At 35.6% G+C, this 21,868-nt stretch overlaps 1 protein-coding gene across 8 annotated transcripts in view; it reads right to left on the bottom strand.

The window, feature by feature from the left end:
* Window positions 1-21,277, bottom strand: part of TFG (trafficking from ER to golgi regulator) — a 36,104-nt gene extending 14,827 nt beyond the window's left edge. For 5 of the 8 annotated variants that reach the window (XM_081073690.1, XM_081073693.1, XM_081073695.1 and 2 more), the window contains exons 1-5: window positions 20,864-21,073; window positions 16,551-16,777; window positions 13,744-13,827; window positions 6,491-6,637; window positions 3,162-3,329 (exon numbers count right to left, since the gene is read on the bottom strand). In XM_081073690.1, the coding sequence (XP_080929816.1) occupies window positions 3,162-3,329; window positions 6,491-6,637; window positions 13,744-13,827; window positions 16,551-16,734 (583 nt within the window). In that variant the 5' untranslated portion in view covers window positions 16,735-16,777; window positions 20,864-21,073. Of the gene's footprint in view, window positions 1-3,161; window positions 3,330-6,490; window positions 6,638-13,743; window positions 13,828-16,550; window positions 16,778-20,863 lie in introns of all 8 variants that reach the window. The other 3 variants (XM_081073691.1, XM_081073689.1, XM_081073692.1) reach the window with 3 other exon arrangements.
* Window positions 21,278-21,868: the final 591 nt, after the last annotated feature.

The raw sequence follows: 21,868 nt of genomic DNA, 5'->3' as shown, positions 1-21,868 counted from the left end.
CATGGTCTATTCTTCTCTTTGCGTGAAAGTTCTTCAGGTCTTTGGTGCGGTGAGTGCTGGCTGAATCCCAGACTAGCAGACCTCTTTGGCCACCTAGCAAAACAAGTGGCAGCATTAAATCAACCTACTTCCTTATAACTGCTTGTGTGCACCAGGCTTTTTCAGTTTCAAGACCATAAATGCCTGAAATACGGTCAACCTTATCTTTCTTGCCCTTAGTGATAATTAGAGGTGGGGCTTTCTTTCCATCCAGACGAATTGCCAAAATACAGGTAACTCGTGCACTTTCGTAACCAGTGGAGGGAATATAGATTGACGAGCACCCCTCTGATCAAACAGAGATCCTTGGCCCATAAACACTGCAGTTTCATCCATAGCAATCATGTTGGAGAGTTGGTATTTAGAAAAGTCAACACCATCAACAAAGGACTTGAATGCAAGTGCATGTTTAGTAACTTCAGTATCTTCCGGCTTGAACAGTGTTGTCGATCTTAGAGACAGTTCATATCACTGAAGGAAGCCATCCAGCCAGTGTTGTGATGCTGTGAATTCTTCTGGGGATATTTCTAACTATGGTGTCATTGCAAGGGCAAATGCTTGACTATCAGCCCTGCGCACAACTAAAGCCTTTGCTTTCCTGTCAGCAATCCATTCACAGATGATGTCTTCCAGCTCAGGAAATAATGGTTGCCGACCTGATCCACACTTGCGCTTCTTAGCATTTCCCTCATCTACCTGTTGCTAAGGCTATCATACTCTGCTCGCCATTTTCAGACCATTCAGAGATCCAACTTCTTCTCTTTGCAAAAAGCCATTAAATTCTTGCCCCAGGAGTCCTCCACGATTCCTTTCTTGTACTCAATAGACTAGCTTTCTTTTTGCACTCATCTTGTCTGGGGGTCAAAGTATTATTCCCTTTAAATCTACCATTAAACCAAGTGTTAATTGAAGACTTACAAGACAAGAGTTTCAACAAAAATGATGATAGTTAAGAATGATGGTCCACACAAAAGCAATGAAAAATTGCAGGCACCAAAATTCAGAAAACGTTTATTTCACACGAGTGCATTAAGCACGTCCATTACAACACACGATGTATTGAATTATGAAGATTCATATTAGACATAACCATGTCCATTCGTTATCAAGTGCACACGTGATTCCTGCGTTGTGTCTGTACTCCGATTGGTCATTCGGCAGTAAGTCTTGAGTTCATCTGTTTACATAGGCGTTTACCTCTCGTCCAAAGGCGCCTGCTTGGATATTTACAAATACTAATTATCATTTATTTTAAGTATTAATGTCAATAATGTTATTTATATTTAATTATATATTATTATTTTATAATTCAATACGTCCATCATCGTGTGTTGCAACAGACATACTAAATGAGTCAGTATGACTGATGATCTTAACGGGCTTATTTTTGGTGCAGGGCTTATACTATGAGCACCCTGAAAAATCATGATAGGGCTTATTTTCCGGTTAGGTCTTATTTTCGGGGAAATACGGTAGGACCAGGGGAGGAGAACACCCAAGAGGGCTCAGAGCTAAAAAGAACTTAGCAGAGATATCAGCTGCTATACTCCACAGGAAGAATGAGTATCGTATTTTGCCGTGTATGTGTACTTTTTTCCCCAAATTTGTGAGGGAAAAATAAGAATGCACATTATACATAGGTAGTACTAATTCCGTATCTATATAAATGTTTTTAATTCTTTTATTTACGCTTATGAGGTAAAAGTGTAACTCTAGAAATCAATAACAATATCCACATGCAAAATATTAATAATACCCTGGAATAAGATCGCTGGTTTTGTTGAACTTATGACGAACTTGCAGTGATGAAGAGTTCTTGGCCTTCCATGATGTGTACATATCATAAATTTGTTACTGGTAAATAAAATTTCTTATACTTTCTATCTATTCTTGTGTTTTGTAATTACTGTGTTTCCCCAAAAATAAGACTGAGTCTTATATTAAGTTTTGCTCCAAGAGACCCATTTGGGCTTATGTTCAGGGGATGTCCTCCTGAAAAATCATGCTAGGGCTTATATTCCAGTCAGATCTTATTTTTGGGGAAACACGGTATTTGTTACATAAAATTTCTTGTACCATGTTAAGTAATAAATGCTAAAATTCCTTTATAATACAAAAAACACCTAAATGTAAACAAATAAAGATTTGAATTAAAAAAAATTAAAAGATTTTTTCCCTGAAAGTTTGGGCCAAAAACGTGGATGCACATTATACACTGCAAAATACTGTAGTCTGAGTCCATACAATTAACATTTCAAAGCAGCTATTATAAATATTTTTAAATAATTAAAAATGCATTCACCGAATTAAAAGGAAATAGTTTTAATGAATGTAAAGGTAAGCAATCAATAGGAAAAAAAATCTATAGAAAAGAACCAAATGAAAATTCTACAGCTGAAAACACAATAAAAATTCACTAGAAAGGTTCCACAGCAAATTGGAAATGGCCGAAAGAATCAGTGAACTTGAAGAGAGTTCAATAGAAAGCATCGAATCTAAAGAAAAGCAAAAAGAATGAAGAAAAATGAACCTCAGAGACCCATGGGACAATATTAAGCTCTCCAATGTATGTGTAATTAAAACCCCAAAAGAGAGAAAACAGAAAAAGTATTGAAGAAATGACAAAAAAATAAAAAGGAAGAAATCATAGGATAAGTGCTGTCATAAGGTTAAAAACATTCATATAAAAGGACTCGTTACACTAAAGCAATTTAACCAGAAATCTACATTTAAATTTCTCTAATTTAAGATCAGAGGAAAGACTAAGACAACAAATATAATTTCAGTCCTAAAACAGATGAAAAATATTACAAAACATTTCAGTTTTTAAAATAAACTTTGATTTCTACTTTCAATAAAATTTACCTGAACCAAACAGTGTTATTCTATAAAAAGGAGGGGTCTACTGAAGGGAAGATGTCATGAGAAGCTTTCTGGGGTGCTAGAAATCACCTACATCTTTTATATACAGTCGGTGTTTTATATCGCTGTATACATATGTAAAATTTATTAAACTGCACCCTTAAGATTTGTGTACCTCACTAAATCCAAGTCCCTTCTATTTAAAGAAAAGGGAGGGAAGGAAGAAGATACAGACTGAAGGATGGAAGGGACTAACTTACCTGAAACCTGATCATCTGTTAAGCCAAACGCTGACATGACATTTTTATTGATTTCATCTTGGTTTTTTAAAGGATCAAAAGCTGACATACTTGCTGCCATAACCTGAGTAGACTGTTTCCCAGAAGAATCAGAAGCAGCAGGCTTGTCTTCCCTACCATCCACAGTATCTATAAGAGGAAAAAACAAAAACTTGTTTCCATTTTACCTGTACTCAATAAGGGCTAACAAATACAAGATAGGGAAAATACATTATGTGCATATAGTCTGGAATGTTAAAAGTACCTCTGAATGCATGATTATAGAGAATTTTACTTCTTTATACCTGTTTATATTTTAACCTTTAAAATTGGATGGTCAAGTGCTCGCTTCGGCAGCACATATACTAAAATTGGATGGTCAAAAAGAAATGTAAATAATAGCTTTTTAAAAGAAATTATATCAACCTCCTCCCCTAATTATTAAATGAGAAAAAAAATACCTCCTTAACAGAGAGAAACATTTTACCCTTTTTCCTTTTTATTTTGGAGTCCCAAGTCCTACATCCTAGTATCAGATACATACTGGATACTAATGCTACTTTATTTTATAAAAGGATAAGAAGCTTAATTAATGCTATTAATTTTTATGTTTTATTTTTTACTTGTCTATTGGTCTGTTACTAAATTACATGGAAATCTCAAACCAACCAATACATTAAACACACACTTTTACCTTGCTATGTCTTCTTTTAAAATAGTCATTACTAATAAATATAAAACCATGCTTTTCTTCTAAGGATACTAAGGTACTCAATAGGCATTTATACTATTACCTTGTAGAAAAAAAAGGGTTCAAAAATAACCTACATTTTACAAATAGGAACCTGAGGCCAAGCTATCAAAAACAAAATAAACAAGTAAAAAGTACATTGCTAACCATTTACTCAAATAATAGACATCATTAATATTTTTGTTACCAAGCACGTAAATGTACATCAGTTGTTAGATCACTTCTGTGATCAAGACAAAATTCATCTTGTAAAAAATTTAATTATTAAGTGGAATATAAGCACACGTGTGCTTACAGCTCTCATTCATTCCTATCATTCCACTGGTTACACTAGTAGTTCCTAAATTTCTGAAAGAACACTCCTATAATATTCCTTTAAAATAAGCCTACCAGATATCCAACATCCTCACCAATTTCCTTCCTCTGATTCCAAGGTTACATACACCTCAAGAGCACGTGACACCAATCTTAGGAATTGTTCCCCTTCATACTACCTTCCATTACCTGGACATCCTTCCACGAGGTGCAAACTAGATCCATCAGGAAACACAATACATGTCCACTAGCCTACTAGTTGCTCCATTAGCTGCTGGAGCTACTGCAACGGGTCAAGGTAGTATATATGAGGGAGCCTACACATCATTTGCCTCAAAAGAGGAAATAGATGTCCAAGAACCACTGCAGAGGTACAGCACTGAAGAACAAAGGTAGCTGCATATTTTGGGGGGAGGGCAAGCCACATGGTTCTAAAGAGTATGATAGCTGACTGCCAGTTTTGTGGATCAAACTTTCAATTTCTGATATAGCTTTTTTGGCTTACTTTATGCTATTTTTCTTGAGAAGATTATTAAATCAAGATATGTTTAAAGAGCTTACAAGCTTAGGAAAATTCCCTACAAGGTAGGTAGTCAAGAGGTAAGTAATCTTACTAAGTACAGGAGCAGAAACAAAAATAAATTACAACCATCTCTGAAAATGAAGCACTATATGTATTATTCAATTCATTAGGTAACTCAGGACACAATGACTACATGGCCACACAAAGAAACAGTACATGATATATTTCAAGATGCAAAGAAACAGGCAACTTTAATATCTTTTACATAGGTGAGAAGTTAACAATAAAACATGAAAATAATTGGGGAAAAAAAGTAAGAGATACAATGTCAAGAGATAAGTGAGAACAAAAAGGTTGTTTCACCAAAACCAAAAAGTTTATAATTCTATCCCATAGAGCAGACACAGGCTATGCAGGTCATTTCTGCACAGTACTGGCTATACTTGCTGAATTTTGATCTAGGTTTCATAATATTCTAGAGATGCTTAATCCCCCTGAAATCACATGCAAATGTAATGTCAGCATCTATGAATTCTTCTGCTCAAAAATTTTCTTCAGATTCTTGACCTAAAATTGGAGCTTTTTGTTTGGAGAGATGAAGTCGGAAAAGTCTATTTGCTCTACCCTGAAATGTAAGTGGTTTCATCATTAAAAGGCTAGGAGAATCTCATTATAGTATTTCAGCAAATCTCCATTATGTTCTGAAATACAGAGGTGGAACTAGAAATTACTAATCAATCACCAAATATTTACTGAGCATCTACCATTAACACAGTTTCACATGTCTTGAGGAAGAGAAGAAAAGGAAAACTACGGATAATGCATCTTTATTTAAACTATAACTAAATTAAAGAAAACAAAACTCCAAAATTTTAATGAAGCCATCAAACAGAGTTATCTCAGAACCTAGGAGTTGCAAGGGATTACATACTGCCACTTTTCCACAACATCATATGCTATTGAGCCCCTTGTAGGCAGTCATTCAGACTCAGTTAAGTTTTACGCATGTAAAACTTACATGCAAACACAAAAAAATATATTTTTAAAAAGTTTATTTAAGTGTAGCATCTAAGAATATTAGAAATCGAGGAAAGCAGTTTAAAATCTACTTTCAAACCATAATACATACTTAAATTTCAGTCTATATTTTAAAATATATTTGGTCCCATAACTACATGTAATTTCCAAATCTGTTGATAAATCTTGCTTCATCTGAATATAAATAGTACATGTCTTCTGTAAAATGGAAAAAAATAAACTTTTCTTTGCATTATTATTAAAACTTGTGTTTAAGATAAACTTTATGACACATTTGAATGTACTAATGTAAAATTACGTTTTACTTGAAACTACTTCACATACAACTGAAACATTTCAATTCCTAAGGTTCACTGATTAACTGTTATACTGAAAAGGGTTAAGAGTCAAAGGGGTCTGAACACTGACCTATGTCACAAATCCAGGAGTCTACCACTAGATATAAAAACATCAGCTGGAGAGCACTTTAAACATGGGAGTCCCAGGTCCTGGCCTCCAGTAAGTAGGTCTATAAGATCCAGGAATTGGTATAATCAAATCTCCCACAGGTGAGTACTAGCAGAGGCAATAAGAAAGGGTGACACTGAGAGTGCCATCCTGCTTCTACTGAAGAAGAGTTTTTAAAAAAAAATGCAAAAAAGATACAAGAACAATAAATCAGAATAAACTGGATTCACAGTCTACCATTTTCAGGAATATTGGTGGAAGGTCCAGGTTCCCCAGGTGGTTCCAAACTATCCAATAAGCGATTCACTTTATTTCGAAGTTCTATCAGTTCTCGACGAAGATATTTCACCTGACTTGATTCAAGGGGTCTTGGTTGGCCATTAACTGGAATGTAAGCATTAATTTGCGTAAAATTAGAAAATGTTGAATAAGTACGTCAACAGAATAATATACAATAAGATAAATATAACTTCTTTAAAAAGAGAAACAAAATCAAACAAGACATATTGATATTATTTGAATGGTAAGAAAAGGATTCTTTATTGTTAATAATTTACTTTTTTGGAAAAAATAAATATCCATCAGTCTTTGTTGATGTCAGATCTATGGCTTATGACCATATTGGTAAAAAACAAAACAAAACAAAAAAGTTTATTAGAAGAATTCAACTATAGTAAAATAAATTAAAACTTACAGAAAGCTTTAATATAGAAATTAAAATTTAAAATAGAAATTATACGCCTTCAAAAGTTTATTTTAATGAACCCTATTATTTTATATTCTTGAAATAATAAAGTGATCACCTTACTCTATAACTAAATGTTAAAAGGTACAACATGACTAATAGGTTTGTTATCCTTTTCTACTTTTGACCTAAAAAAAAAAAAAAAAGCTATCTAAAATAACTGACCTAAAAAGTAACCTATTAAAAAAATATGCAGAATTCATGAATCCACATCACCACTCTCCTTAAATATAGTTATAGTTGACCCCTGAACAACATGAGTTTGAACTGTGCAGGTCCACTTATACGTGGATTTTTCTCAATAAGCAGTATAAGTATTTTCTCTTAAGATTTTAATAACATTTTATTTTCTCTAGATCACTGTAAGAATACAATACAAAATACATACAACACAACATACATGTTAATTGTTTATGTTATCTGTAAGGCTTCTGGTCAACAGTAGGCTATTAGTAGTTAAGGTTTCAGGCAGTCCAAAGTGATATGCAAACTTTTGACTGTGGGGGAGGGTGCTCCTAACCCCTGCATTGTTCAAGGTTAACTGTACTTCCAAAAGCAGTACGGAAGCATCAAAAACTCAGAGATTACTCAATAATCATTAGAGATTTTTTAATGAAGGCAACATTACCTCATTTAATTACCCATTTTGTCCAAACTGACTTTCAGTTGACTTAAAAAAAACGAAATCCTTCATTTAGCAACAAAGACTGTCACCACTGAGGTTACTAAATATAAATAAATAAAATGTGACAGAAGGCTCTGAATGTAAACCACAAGACAGGAGTTCAAAAATTTAACTAAAAGGCTTTATGCACTGCCAGGACGCATATATATAATACACATCCCAAAGCACCATATTAGAAAAGGAAATCTATTTGAAAATAAAAGTTCAGGGAGATTTGTTAATATTTCAAACATCAAGCCACAAATATAAGCTTTTAGAAGACAAACCACCAGTATTTTACATACACCCTATATAATTATGAGGAAGTTCGATATAATCTCTTACCTATATCAATTAATTATTGGCTTTTATTGGGTATTATTGGTTTTTCTCTAATACCTGAAAAAGAGAGGGAGAGAAAAAAACCAGCTCCTCACAGCCAGATCCTGGCCTGGCACTGTAAGTCAGGCCTTAGTGTTGCTACAAGCTGCCTGGCACTCACAGGTAATGAATAATTTCAAATAAGTAGAAGAGATCATTCTGTGTGATCAAGACAAAAACACAGCCACTCCAAAATCATGTGAGAACCCAAAACAAAAACAAGAACTCTGACCAAAACACAAATGTGACCAAACATTTCTGGCTAATATGAGTGACTGATACGGTTTTAACACTGCAGCTTTAACCTCAATTCATTCCTCCCACCTTCTGAATAAGATTTACTAAGACACCCAATCACAAGACCAGGAGACCACCAACCTCACTTCCTGATAGCATCCAATTTGGGGCAAAGCCCCACTTCCTTGAACCTTATCCAAAACCACCTAACACAAGCCCAAGCCCTACTGAATTATCCTTTCTAACACACTTTCATGGAGACACCAGTTGTCCTCCATGATGTTCATTCTCCCTCGCTACAAAGTATTTGTAGTTATGCCTTTTCATTTCTAATATTGCTTATTTGTGTCTTCTGTTTTCTTAATCTTAACAGAGGTTTGCTAATTGTACCTTTTCAAAATTGTTGATCCTATCAATTCTGACCTCTAGTCATCTCTGCTCTTTATTTTCTTCCTTCTAAGTTATTTGGGCTTACTTTGTTCTTTTGTATTTAAGACTGAGGTGTAAAACAAATGCAAATACACCAAACTTTGTTCAACTACAGCTGTGGTCCTGGTGGTCTTTGGCCGAAGCACACTGATCTATCTTACAGAACCTTTGAGAACCCGGCATACATACATATCCATAACAGGACCCATGATCTGAAGTCATCTACTTAGTGGTTTTAGAACACCATCTGCTATATAATACCCAGTTAAAAGCTGCAATTCCCTATGCCATAATTATGTATTTTATTAGTGTGAATATAACTTTATGACTTTAATGAAATATTTAAAGCATACAAAAAGATATAAACTCATTAAATATACATCTTGATCAAATCTTAACATTCTTCTCTTTGCTCCTGATCATTAAGAAATAAAATAACACAGACATAATTAAATCTCCTGGCTAACTCTCCCCAAAACCTATTCCCCTGTTTCATGATTTAAAGTTTTATATTTTTTTCTATAACAATCTTTCCTCACTAATCTCATTATCTTGTTTTAATTAGTCTTTTAGTTAATTCTATAATCCTTTTATTTTAGGGTATACAACAATTGTTCTGTGTGACAGTTGCCCACTTCCATTGCTGATTTGCTGATTTTTTAACATGATTGTGGTATGAATTTTTTCTTTATAGAGAAGATGGTTCATTTTTTCTCCCTTAACTTATTATATGGAAAGTGATATTAATAGATATTCTTATTTAAACCAATCTTGTAGTCCTGGGATGAACAATTTTGGTAATGGTATATTTTAATATTCACTGCTGATTTTGAATTATTAATATTATTTAGTATTTTGTATCTCTGTTTAAACCTGAGACTGGTCTGTATTTTCCTTGGTTGGTTTTCATATTAAGGTTATAGTAACCTCGTAAAATGAGTTACTGCATATTCCCCCTTTGCCTGTTCTCCGGAATAGTTTGTATAATTTGGGCTCATCTGTTCCTTAAATATTTAGTAGAATAATTGGATTGAGTTCTTTAATGTTGATAGGGACAATCGAATTTGCCACTTTTGAAACACTTAGTGTATTAAATTCACCTAGGAAACTGTCCCTGTTATCTGAGTTTTCAACTTTTTTTAATTAAAATTTATTGGGGTGACAAATGGTTAGTAAAATTACATAGGTTTCAAGTGTTTAATTCTGTAATATATCATGTATACATCACATTATGTGTTCACCACCCAGAGTCAGTTCTCCTTCCATCACTATATATTTGACCCGAGTTTTCAAATTTTAATATTCACAGTAGTCATAACAGATTTTTAAAATTCTACTTTATTTGTAGTTATGGCCCTTTCCATTTCTAATATTGCTTATTGTGCCTCCTTTTTTTCTTAACTAATTTTAATAGAGGTTTGTTAATTCTATCTTTTCAAAATTGTTGATCCCATTACTTCTCTGACTTTTAGTTCATTTCTGCTCTTTATTATTTTGTGCCTTCTAGGTTATTTGGGCTTACTTTGTCCTCTTGTATTAAGGCTATAAAGATCCCTTGAAGGATCACTTTAGCACACGCTAAAAACTTGTTATGTAGAAGTCTTCACTATTTCTAGCTCCCATTATGATTTATTTTTTGACTTATTTTAAAAACTTATTTTTATCTTCAAAAGTATGGAAGTTTGGGTTATCATTTTTGTCCAATGGTTTCTAATGAGGCCAGAGAATATGATCTCTAGGACATCTCTGATATTTAATGAGATTTGTTGAAAAACCCAATATATGGTCAACTTTTTTAAATGTTCAAATGTACTCAAAAGAACTATATCCTTTCCTGATTGATAGACGCGTAAGATCAAGCCTCTGTCTGTTTGATTTAAATTTTTTCTATCCTCATGTATAGTTTTGAGCCTACTTGATCTACAAGTTTCTGAGAGAAGAGTATTAAAAGCCCTCCGATGATTACGAATTTGTTCATTTTTCCTTTTTTTGTCAATTTTTCCTTAGGGAAAACTAAGGCTATGATGCTAAGTGTTCAGAATTGTTATATATTCCCAGTGAATTATTCTTTTTGTCATTATGAAGTCACTATTAATGAAGTTTTTTCTTGAGTCTATTCTGTTAATATTACCAATTAGCTTTGAGTTTATCTAACATATCTATTTCTAGCTCTTTACTTTCCAACTTTGCATAATAATCTTTTATTATGTCTTTTATAATCAGCATATAACTAGATTTTATTCGTAACTCCAGTAAGAGTCTGATTTTTAACTATGTGTTCAGTTCATGTATGTGTATTGTGGTTAGTACTTTGTGTTTTCTATTTATCAAGCTTTCTCTCTGCTTCCTTTTCTCCTTCCTCACTGTAAGTACTCTTTGTTTCTTTTCCCTCTGCTGGCTATTTCTAGTCTTCCAATAATCACTCTTACATGCATACTTCACTTTAAAAATCTGAAGTTAATTACTATCCTCTTCCCAAACAATACAAGTCTTCAAAATGTTTTAATTCCTGTCATCCCTTCCTGTCTTACATATAATTACTGCTAGATATTTTTTGTCCCGTCTTGCTTTTATATTCATAAAACTATGATTGTCTTTTAAAATTAGTGCTCATTTAAGTTTACACATTTTAACCAGTTTATTTGTTCACAATTTCTTGCATCTTTCACCATTCTTCTGGATTCAATTTCCTTCTTGTTGAAAAATCATTTTTAAAAATTATTTTAACAATGGTCCATAAGTGGTAAATTCTCAGTCTTTGTTTGAAAACGTTTTTATTTTCCCTTATTCCTAAAGTTTAATGGACTACAGAATACTACTTTTCTACTTACTTTTTCTGAACAGTTTGAAGGTGTTATTCTATTTTCTTCTAGTTTCTATCATTACTATGAAGAAGTCTAACAGTCTAATTGCTTTGTAGGTCTTATTCTCTCAGTCTACTTCTAAGATTATCTCTTTTACTTATATATTTGCCAGTTTCATGACAACATGCCCAGTGGAGATTTATTTTTACTTGTCCTTCTCAGAACTCACTGTGCCTCCTAAATCGAAGGGTTTATATCTTTTATAGTTCTAAAAAATTATTTAGCTATTATCTCCTTATATATTTACACTCCCCCATTATCTCCTCCTTTATAGTCTTAATGGAAAATAAGCTGGACATTCTTATTCTCAAATTCTCTCTCATTTTCTCAATTTCTGTGTTTTTGTGCTTTATTCTGTAATTTCTTTGGACTACCTTCCAGTTCACTAATAACCTCTTCATCTATGACTAATCTGCTGTTCTACCCGCCCACTTTGTACTTAATTTCAATGATTATATTTTTCATTTCCAAAAGTTATCTTATGTGCTGTTTAAAATGTTTCTTTTTTCATAGTGCTTTATTCTTACATTCTTATTTCTTCTTTTATGTCTAATAATTTTTAACAAATATTTTATAATTATCACTTCAATCAACTTAAGTTTTGGAAGTCTAATCCTACTATTAGTTGTATCCACTGTTTCTCGCTTACATAGATTGTTTCATGTGTCTTACAGTTTTAAACTCTAAGTTCATCAATAGCATTTTGTCTGTGAAAAGCCTGTGTAACCTGGATTAAGAACATACCCTTCCAGAGAGATTTTTGCCATCATTTCTTGCTACTTTTTATGGTAGTATCTGTGTTTGAGAGCTCCCAAACTGTGCAGATAGTTTAAATGTAAACCCAACCCACCTAAGGACCATGGTTATGAATCTTCAAGGGAGCCTTCCCAAACCCCTGACAGTCCAGAGTATTTCCTCTGTCAATTCTTTGACTTTTCCTGTATCAAGGTAGATTTTACTTCTGCAATATTCAATATTCTTTTTGAGAGTATAGCCTAATAAGGGTCTAGAAACCAAAGTCTATACCACGTAGACACCAAATGCCAAGTCCACAGATTATGTAGACTAAAACCTTCACCATCACCACTAAATAACCCCAAGTCTCATCTTTTGGTACTTTAGACCCTGGTTTTTAATTCCATCTATTTGTTCCCTGGACATTTCCTTTACTCTCCTGAGCAAGTTCAGGGACGTAATTCAGAAAATATATTTGTTAATGGTTTATCTCGTACATCCTCTATGTTTCAGGAAGGAGGGTTTTCAGTTTACCTAATATGCCTAACAGTTGGCCAAAGGTGGTAAGTACTTTAGATTCAATATATTATAAACACACCTGTTATTTAAAAAAAATCATTAAACAGTTTTTCTTATTAGCATTTTAAAGTCTGATTCATATTCACCATTCCTAGATGGAGATGAAATAGATACAAATTAAATCAATTGCGATGATCATGTTTCATGGAACTGTAAGATTCAGTGCTAAACAAAACGCTACATTTAAAAAAAATTTTAAATGCTAAACAAAACATTCAGAAAAAAAGTTCACATTTTATTTTTCACATAATCATGCTAACACTTTAACTCTGTAATCATTTCTGTCTTGTCCCTTAAGAGTTCTGCCTTGCAAATCTGTTATGATCTATAAGAAAACAATGTAAAAGAACTAAATTATTCTTATATTTGTTTTTTTATGAGAACTACCTCTAATCTTTAAGCACTCCTTGAAAAACAATTATCTAAAATATCAGGCCTTATGTTAAGCCCTGAGAATAAGTAAAAACATACTGCATTATAGAAGATAATTATACAGTTTTAGAGAACTAAACTTAATACATGTAGTGTTAACCCTGTAATTATTTTCAATCCTGGAAACATTTACACAAGTGGCACAGATTACTATTTAGAGTAACTGAGTAGATGGGGAATTTAAAACACACCTACTTTTTATTAATCTTCAAAAAAATTTATATATATGTATATATATATATACATATATATACATGTATACATGTATATATATACATATATATGCCTTGATAATCCAAAACTTCTGATACAGCTGAAAACTTATCACTCAATCCTGAGTCTTTAAAAGGAAAATAAACTAGAAAATCTTTAATAAAAATACAATGAATAAAATAGTAAATTTATTAGAAAATTTACCACTTACCAAATAATGTCAGTTTCAGTATCCTACTACATTGAATTGCAAAAGAAAGGTCAGAACTATCAAAAATTGTTATAAGGTCTCCATCTGGGGAGAAAAAAAAATGAGTTTCAGATTTGCATCAGTAGTAAACTAGAATATATATTAAATTAAAATTCAAAATCTAGATTGCAGGCAATATTAGAATTTCCCATAATGAGCTTAAACATTAAAAGATCTAGGAAAGATGTATTTGTTCAACAAAACACTACATCAATTTTGCTTATTACTTTTATGGCAAGGTATGGATCATATTATCACAGAGATCTAAAACATAGCTAAGATTAACGCATTAAGTCATCTTTTACTAATCACCAGGAGGAGATTCATGGTAGCAATTATCACAAACTACTAGTTTAGACTGAAATCTTTCCATTCCAAAAATTTAAATATATTTGTCAAAAGTTAAAGATACTCAAAGTTCAAATTTCAATTCTAAGTACAGTAAAACGCCAGACACAAATGAAGGGGAAGCCATATTTGCTGTGATTTCCTGAAAATAAGACCTAGCCGGACAATCAGCTCTAATGCGTCTTTTGGAGCAAAAATTAATATAAGACCTGGTCTTATTTTATTATAAGACCGAGTCTTATATATAGGATAGACATTGGAGTCTTTTAGGTCACTGGCCATTTTGATACTAAGATGAAAACTATCAACTCACCCCAGAAAAAATATTCATAAACAGCAGATTCTGAAATCCCAAGGATAAAGAATACTATAATTAGCATATCAACTGCCTGTTTCAAAAGCTTTCAAAGGGCTAGGAGAACAAATGTTCTTAGAGTACAAGAATAGAAAAGCAGCGGCAGGCAAGTTGTTCAGGGGCCTCTACAATATACAGCTGGGTTGGGCGCGGAGTTTCGTCCGGGGAAAGCTGAGAGGCTGCTCTGCTACACCAATTTTAACACTGATTTGGGCAGATTTGGCAAGAGTTGGCAATAAAAGCCGTAATACAGGATTTTATCAGTCTTCAGTTCTTTATAACAGACCCACTTTTTATAACAAATATATTTAATGTTCAACTTCAGGAATTCTGAAGAAAATACAGTATGTATGTGAAAGAAGGAAACTTTCTGTAACTGCCATTTTTCTTTTCTGAATTCCAAAACAGAAAGAGTCTCTCTGATGACAGGACCTTTACCTAAGCTAGCCTAATAGAAGTTACGTACATAAATCTGTACATTCAAAACACTTAACCATGAAAAACAAATTCGATGTGGTAACTACACGTGGAAGACAAAGTTTCAACAATGTGGATACCTATTAAGTTAGGGGTCCACAAACTGCAACCAATAGACAAATCCGTGTTCACAGACTGTGAACTAAGAATGGTTTTTATATTTTTAAAAGGTTTTGAAGAAAAGACAAGACAGAGGCCTCATGTGACCCGCAATGTTAAAATATTTACCCGATTCTTTAAAGAAAAAGTGTGCTGACCCTGCCCTAAACAAAAATAAAGGAGTTAAGAGAAAGCCAGATAAACAGTTTAAGATATGCCAGGTTTGAGATAAGAGCAAAGAATCACAGGTAACATGAAGACAGTAAAATTTGAGTTATAAAGTCAAGAAAAAGAACAAATTGATCAAATTAAGGAACATAATATTTGGACGTCAAAGAGGTGAAAGTGTATTGTAAGTAAATGAGATTACTAGGGAAGAGAAGAGGAAGAAAATTCCTCTCCTTTATTATTCCTTATCATGGGTGAGCTTGTGCTGAAGCCATGTGCTGAAAATACCAGAACTTCTGTCAACCTGGGTCCCTGAATGATTTGAGTATTAAGCCACTGAGAGTTTAAAATATGTTATCACAGTTGGCATTACTTTAAGTCAATACACACAGAGAGACAGAGAAGAAGTTATTAGTAAAAAGAAGAAAAATGGGAGAGCACAGTGTCTGAGATGCTAAGGGATAAGAATATTTTTTAAAAGGATGATATGGACAGCAGTGCCGAGTATTGAGATCAAAGTGAAATAGGCTAGAAATAAATTCAATGGCAAGAAAGGTACTGGTAACCATCTAAAGTACAATTTCAGTAAAGATGCTAACAAAGAAAATACAGAGGGTGCCAAAAAAATTTATACACATTTTAAGAAAGGAAAAAACTGTTAAAATTGTAATACTCAATATATACCAATAACAAAAGGTGAATACAAGTCAAGTGTATACATTTTTTTGGCAACCCCAGTAAATTTAAAGAAAAGGAAATAAAAATAGTCTACTACTAGAATTCCACTATGTGTTTGATGAAACATTTGTTAAAACCCATCTCCATTAAAACAGTTTCATGGTCAAATGAATATGAGAATACTGTATGCTATAAATAGACAATATACATCAACATAAATTCCTGCAATAAACACATTTGTCTTTGTTGAAACCAGCTTTCGCATACTTAGTTGACCATGAAATCCTTTTTCATTCAATACCTACTGATACCCCTTTCACTATGGGAAATATGTGTGAAAGTTTGGTTTTAAAAGTAAAAACGAAGCCAGAATTGCATGGGCAGAAACAAAAAAAAAGGCCTGTAAAAATGTATGTGATAGTGTTCTACCACTTATAGTGTTCTAATAATAAGACACTCAGCTATTATTGACTTACAAAAGAATTATAACTACATAAACATCTCATTAAATAAAAGAAATTGGGCACTCAAATTACCAAGGAAGGGAATGGAATTTTTATTCTGAGATAATTCAATGAAACATGGACAAAAGACCACATATAATACTTAGGCTTTTAAAAACTAACTTTAGAAACACTCTTACCTTCGTCTTTATACTTTATTATAACTTCATCATTACTCAGAAGTTTTCCTCTGAAAACTCGTTGCATCATTAACACTAATTCATCATAAGTAATATCTTCATTATGAATGGGTATTCGTCGAATATCCTCCCCAAGTTGAGCTTTGATGATTAGCTTCCCACTTAGGTCCAACTGTCCGTTCATGGTGGACTCCAGGATGTCAAATATATACAACTCTAGTGAAAGACTGATAAAATGGTTTTAATGATTAAAAAGCTATAAAACATCTTAAAATTTGAAAAACAAAGCTATTATTAGAATCTAGGAAATTCTGATCATCAAAAAAGATTAGATTCTCTGTTCCAAAGTTATCATATTCACATTAAAATGGTCTGGAGGTTAACTATTTTTTTATGTGTATAAGAAAATAAGTTTCATTATTTTATGTCTATTATTATTTCACCCATATTTTAACTGCTTATCTGACATTATTACCATTTAGATTTCTATCTTAACATGTCTAAAAACAAACCCGATTTCCCCCAAAAAATCTTCTCCTACTCTTCTCCATTGCAGTTATTGACAATTCTTCCTTGTAGTTGTTCAAGATAAAAAAAATCTTAGTTTCTCTTTTCCCCACACCTTACATCCCCCAAATGACTAGCAAGTCTAGCTGCCTTAAAAAATCTCTAAAATCCAATCACTTCAGTACCTTCACCTCTATCAGCTTGATCTAAGCCACCATCATCATCTCTTGCCTGATTGCCATCATTTTTTGCCTGCAAAAAAACTAACTGATCTGCTTGCTTTTTACCTCTGCCCACTTTTAATCTATTCTTAACACACCAAAGTTAACCTGTTAAACAAAATCTAATGTCACGGTGCTCAAAAATCTTCCAATGGATTCCCATCTCACTCCTAGGTAAAAGCCCGAACTACAGAACCATGATTTGGCCTCTGGCCCCTGGCCAAGTATTTAACCTCATTTCCTACCCCTCTCCCTGGCTTCTCTGATACTTTAAGTTCTCCTTCTGAACCGAAGGCTTTCCATTTGCTGCTCCCTTTTTCTTCAGCCCTTGTTCACACTCCTTAGAGTAGACTGTGTAATTTCTCAGAGGTCTTCCCTAACCATCTAACCTAAAATGGCTCCTTTTATCACTTTCTTAACTTGCCTCATTTCCCTTCAAAGAACGTATCACTACCAGATACTAAAAATTTATTAATTTTTTATTGTCTTTTCCACTAAAAAGCAGAGAAGTAAATGGGTTTTTTCATTGTATTCCCAGAGCCTAGAACAACTAGAACAGTGCCTAGCACATGGAAGTCATTCGGCTGTTGTTAAACAAAGGTAGAAATATTGGCTTCCCAACTCTATTAGCCTATAACTAAATGCTAATACTGAAGAGAAAAGCAAGTGAAGACACTAAAACAGGGTCTCAAATTTTTCTCTCTAAAATAAGACTTCATGAGTATTTTCTCTAATTTTCCTATTTTGGGAACTTTAGGAGAAAGGACAAATGAGTGACACCCTCCTGAGCTTTCTAACAAGACCGTCCAACATTGTTTCTACATATTCCATAACACACCCCTCTGCAGACTTGAGTGGATATGTATGATTCGACTGAACACTTTAAGAAAGAAGACGATGGCAGAGAGCTAGCCATTACATGCCAATCTGCGATAGAACTTTCCCTTCTTAGGTTTTACTGTCATCTTATTTCAAGTTATTCAGTATGATTATCTTATAATGACTTTATAATACTAAATTCAAAATAATGTCTGAGGTATCTAGTAATTTAAATGGTCACTGTATAGTAACAGAGAATATGCTTAAGATTAAAAAATGTGTTAATATCTTTTTCTCAAGACCTCCTTTTCAAGGGCAAGATGTTCTTGGATACATTATCTATAACCACTGAGCATTTCCCTAGCGTCAACTTCCTCCTCCTGCGCAAGCAAATGATCTTTTCAGAGTGTTTCAAGTGCCCTATGATCTCCTACAGGCCACATTCTGGTTTCAACCTCAGGCTTTACTACTGGCAGCTTTGTTTTCTCCTCTTAAATTTGTTATTTCATTAACATCATACTTGGTTTTCATACTTGTGTGTGTGTGTGTGTGTGTGTGTGTGTGTGTGTGTGTGTGTGAAAGCACCCCACCTGCCCCAACACATCTCGAACCTCCAAATACTTTAAGTATTCATGAATCCAAATTCATTATAATAAATATTACATATAAATATGTAATATGTCCCTTCAACTAACTATTCCTCTAGATCCCCTTCACCATCCTCTGAACAGATTCCATTTTATTAATAAATGGGGCCTTAAACACTGAATCTAATACTCTCAAGTCAGTTCATAACAGAATGGATTGTGCTCCATGACCTGGATGCTATGCTCGCCTTCATGTAAAAGAAGAACAGTCAGGTTTTTATTTGCAAATTCTCACAATGGACTTCTCATGAAGGCTGTGATTAACTTAAACTTCCATACAACCTCTTCACCTTTAATCTATCCTGACCTTTATTCAGGAAAAATTTACTGAATACGTACTTATGCCAAGCTCTGAAGTATAATTACTTCAACAAGATGAAGATTCCACCTTGTTTGCCTTGCAGTCTGAGAGTAATAAAAAACTCCAGTCAATCAGTGTCACCTTCCACTATCTACAGGTTGTGTAAATCAGCAACAACGCAGTTAAGGACCAGGGCTTAGCTTCAGCAAAATGGTACTATCTACTCTCAGCAACACTGAGAATAGAGCCTGACATATAGCAAGTCAGGACTTGTTTTTGTTCCCTGAACAAGAGATGAATGAGGAATAATAAAGTTCTGATAAAGCAACTGGGAGAAGAAAGCTGTACTATCTAGTCAGTTCCTAAGTCAGACGCCCACAATGTACCTTCTTTGTAAGCTAGAAGTGACTCCCCAAAGCCAACATACTCCTAAAAGAAATTTCCACCATGGAATATTATTGATAGTATGTATGTCTTTTTGATTGTGGAGGGATTGTTGCTCACCAATGGATCTGAAAACACGAGTCTCTTTCACTTTGTGAGTCTCTTTCACTGTATCGGTCATGTTTGCCTGCAACTCACTTATTCTTTAGCATTTCCCATTGACTCAATTCCCTGGGGCGAGGAACCAGGGCTTCTTTCCAAAGGCTGTCCTCAGTTTGTGCAGTTATCTCCTCCAGGCGTGCACAAATATCAGAAAACGAATTGTACCACAGAATTTTCCCTTCCAGGGGAAATCCCATCCATCCCCACTGTTTTATACAATGTAATAGTAAAATTCAGGGCCTCTGTTTCTCTAACTACTAGTTACCAGGAGTGCTGGTGAGATCCTTGCAGCAGTTTCTCCTCCCATCCTGTCCTTGCCTCACTCCCTCTAAAGTCCAGAAATGACACAGCCACTAAGGAAATCTTCCAATAGGAACACTGTTCTCAGCACTAGAGACTAGCGACATGCCCAAGGACACATAAGAAGCCTGCATCTTGAACCAGGATCTAGGTTGTGGGCAAACCTCCAGCTAGACTAACCCTGTGGGTAGGTCCCTGCTCAAAATCACAGGGGTGTGACTGGGCACGTCAGGAAGGTGGCAACTTCCTTGAAGAAATTCTAAGCAAAATCAACCCCTGCTTATTCCAAAGAATACAAGGGGCCTCCGATTCTGCCTCACCAAAGGCAATGTGTTAAGACGGTAAAGATTCCCACTACTAGTCACGTGTCCTTAGGCATCAAACGCAAAATGGGAACGATATTTAAATTTGGAAGGAGCCTTAGAATAATTAAATGAGATCGTGCTTCTAAAATACTTTGTACAGTGCCTAGTGAACTCTAAGAGCTAGCCATCATCCTCACTACAAAACTGGATTGGGTCTGCAGACGGCGCTTGATAAAGCACTGACACAGCCAAGGAACGAGGTTCCTCTGAACTGACCCCAATCAATGTACTCCTATTGGCGCCATTCTCCACCCTCTCACCCTCGCGAGACCCCGTGGCGGGCAGGCGCCCAAGGCCTCCCACCTCTCCTCTCCGTCCAGCATTCCGACCCCTGGGAGCCAGGCGGACCAAGCGCGAGAGCGCGTGAGGGTCCAACCACCCCAAAGCCCACCCGCCTCCCTGGCCTGCGTGATGCCCTTCCTCTCCCCGCGGTGGCCTCTGCTCCCCTGGGCGAGGCCCCACCCGGCCCCCCTCCTTCGGGCCTCCAGCCCCCTCCCACGGCCCCGCTGGCCGCCCGCCGGTTCGAGCGAGGCCCTCCCAGCGCTTCCTCGTCTCCTGACCGCCTTGTCCGCGAGAGCGGCCGCGCCCCCGTCTCCAGCGGCCATACCGGCTTGCCGAGGCCGCTGCTGCCGCCTCCCCACAGGTCTCCGCTGGCCGGACTGGTGCAAGGCTGCCGGGCTCGGGGGCGTCGTAGAGAGGGTACGGTCACGGCCCACTCGGCCGCCCTCCGCAGCCGCCGCACCTCCCTCGTAGGCTCGCGAGGGCCCCAGCCAATCGCACAGACCCACTAAGCCTAGCGAGAGCTTGGGCCCAGTACGTGGCAGGTGGGGGAAGAAGAGGGGCGGGAGCAAGAAAAAAAAAAAATCTGTCCTTTCGCCCCGCCTCACAGCGAGCAGGCCACCCCAGGACGCACGCGCAACGCCGGGGGGGCGGGGCGGGCGAGTTCCGGGCCTGCGCAGACCGAGTCTCTGCTCTGTCGCTGGAGGAACGAGTGTAGTGCGAGCTGAACGCAGGCACGCGTGCGCGCGGCATGACCAGGAACTTCCGGTTTTCCTGAAAGCGTGTGCACTTGTTCCCGTCTCTCATTCGTGGGCGGGGCATAGTGTACTGTTCTGGAATCTATTTGAGAGTCGATTGAAAGTGGGCATCTATCCAAGTTTGCGTCTTGTTGTTTTGTGACCCTTGTCGTTCTCTTCGTCATATCTCGAAACGAACTAACCTTTTCCCCGCTTTTCTACAAACTCATTCATTCATTTTTGGACGCCTACTCCTTGCCGAGCGCTATGAGGATGAATGGGTTTGTGAGCAAGTTTACAATGGCGGTTACGTGACAGGACAAACCTATGAATGGGGAAAGGCTGGGAAATAAAGGCTGATGAAGTATTCTAGAAGCCTTTTTGGAAGATAAGATATTCGAGTGTGCACTACATACTCTCTCTTAACCTAAAACATTTGTTTTGAATACGTATGTTTACGTAAAAAGTGCCCTGACTCAGACTGAACCCTACATTTTGGGGGAGGGGAGATGAAATTTGGGGGTAGAGAGCGCTATTTTAAAAGTTGCAAGTAACTTTTGCCTTATAAGACAGACTAAGCAAAAAAAAAAAAAAAA

Source organism: Rhinolophus hipposideros (assembly GCF_964194185.1).
Source record: "Rhinolophus hipposideros genome assembly, chromosome: 2".
Taxonomy (NCBI): Eukaryota; Metazoa; Chordata; class Mammalia; order Chiroptera; family Rhinolophidae; genus Rhinolophus; species Rhinolophus hipposideros.
The sequence above is the reverse complement of the archived record's forward strand: the minus strand, read 5'-3'. Positions and strand labels throughout refer to the sequence as shown.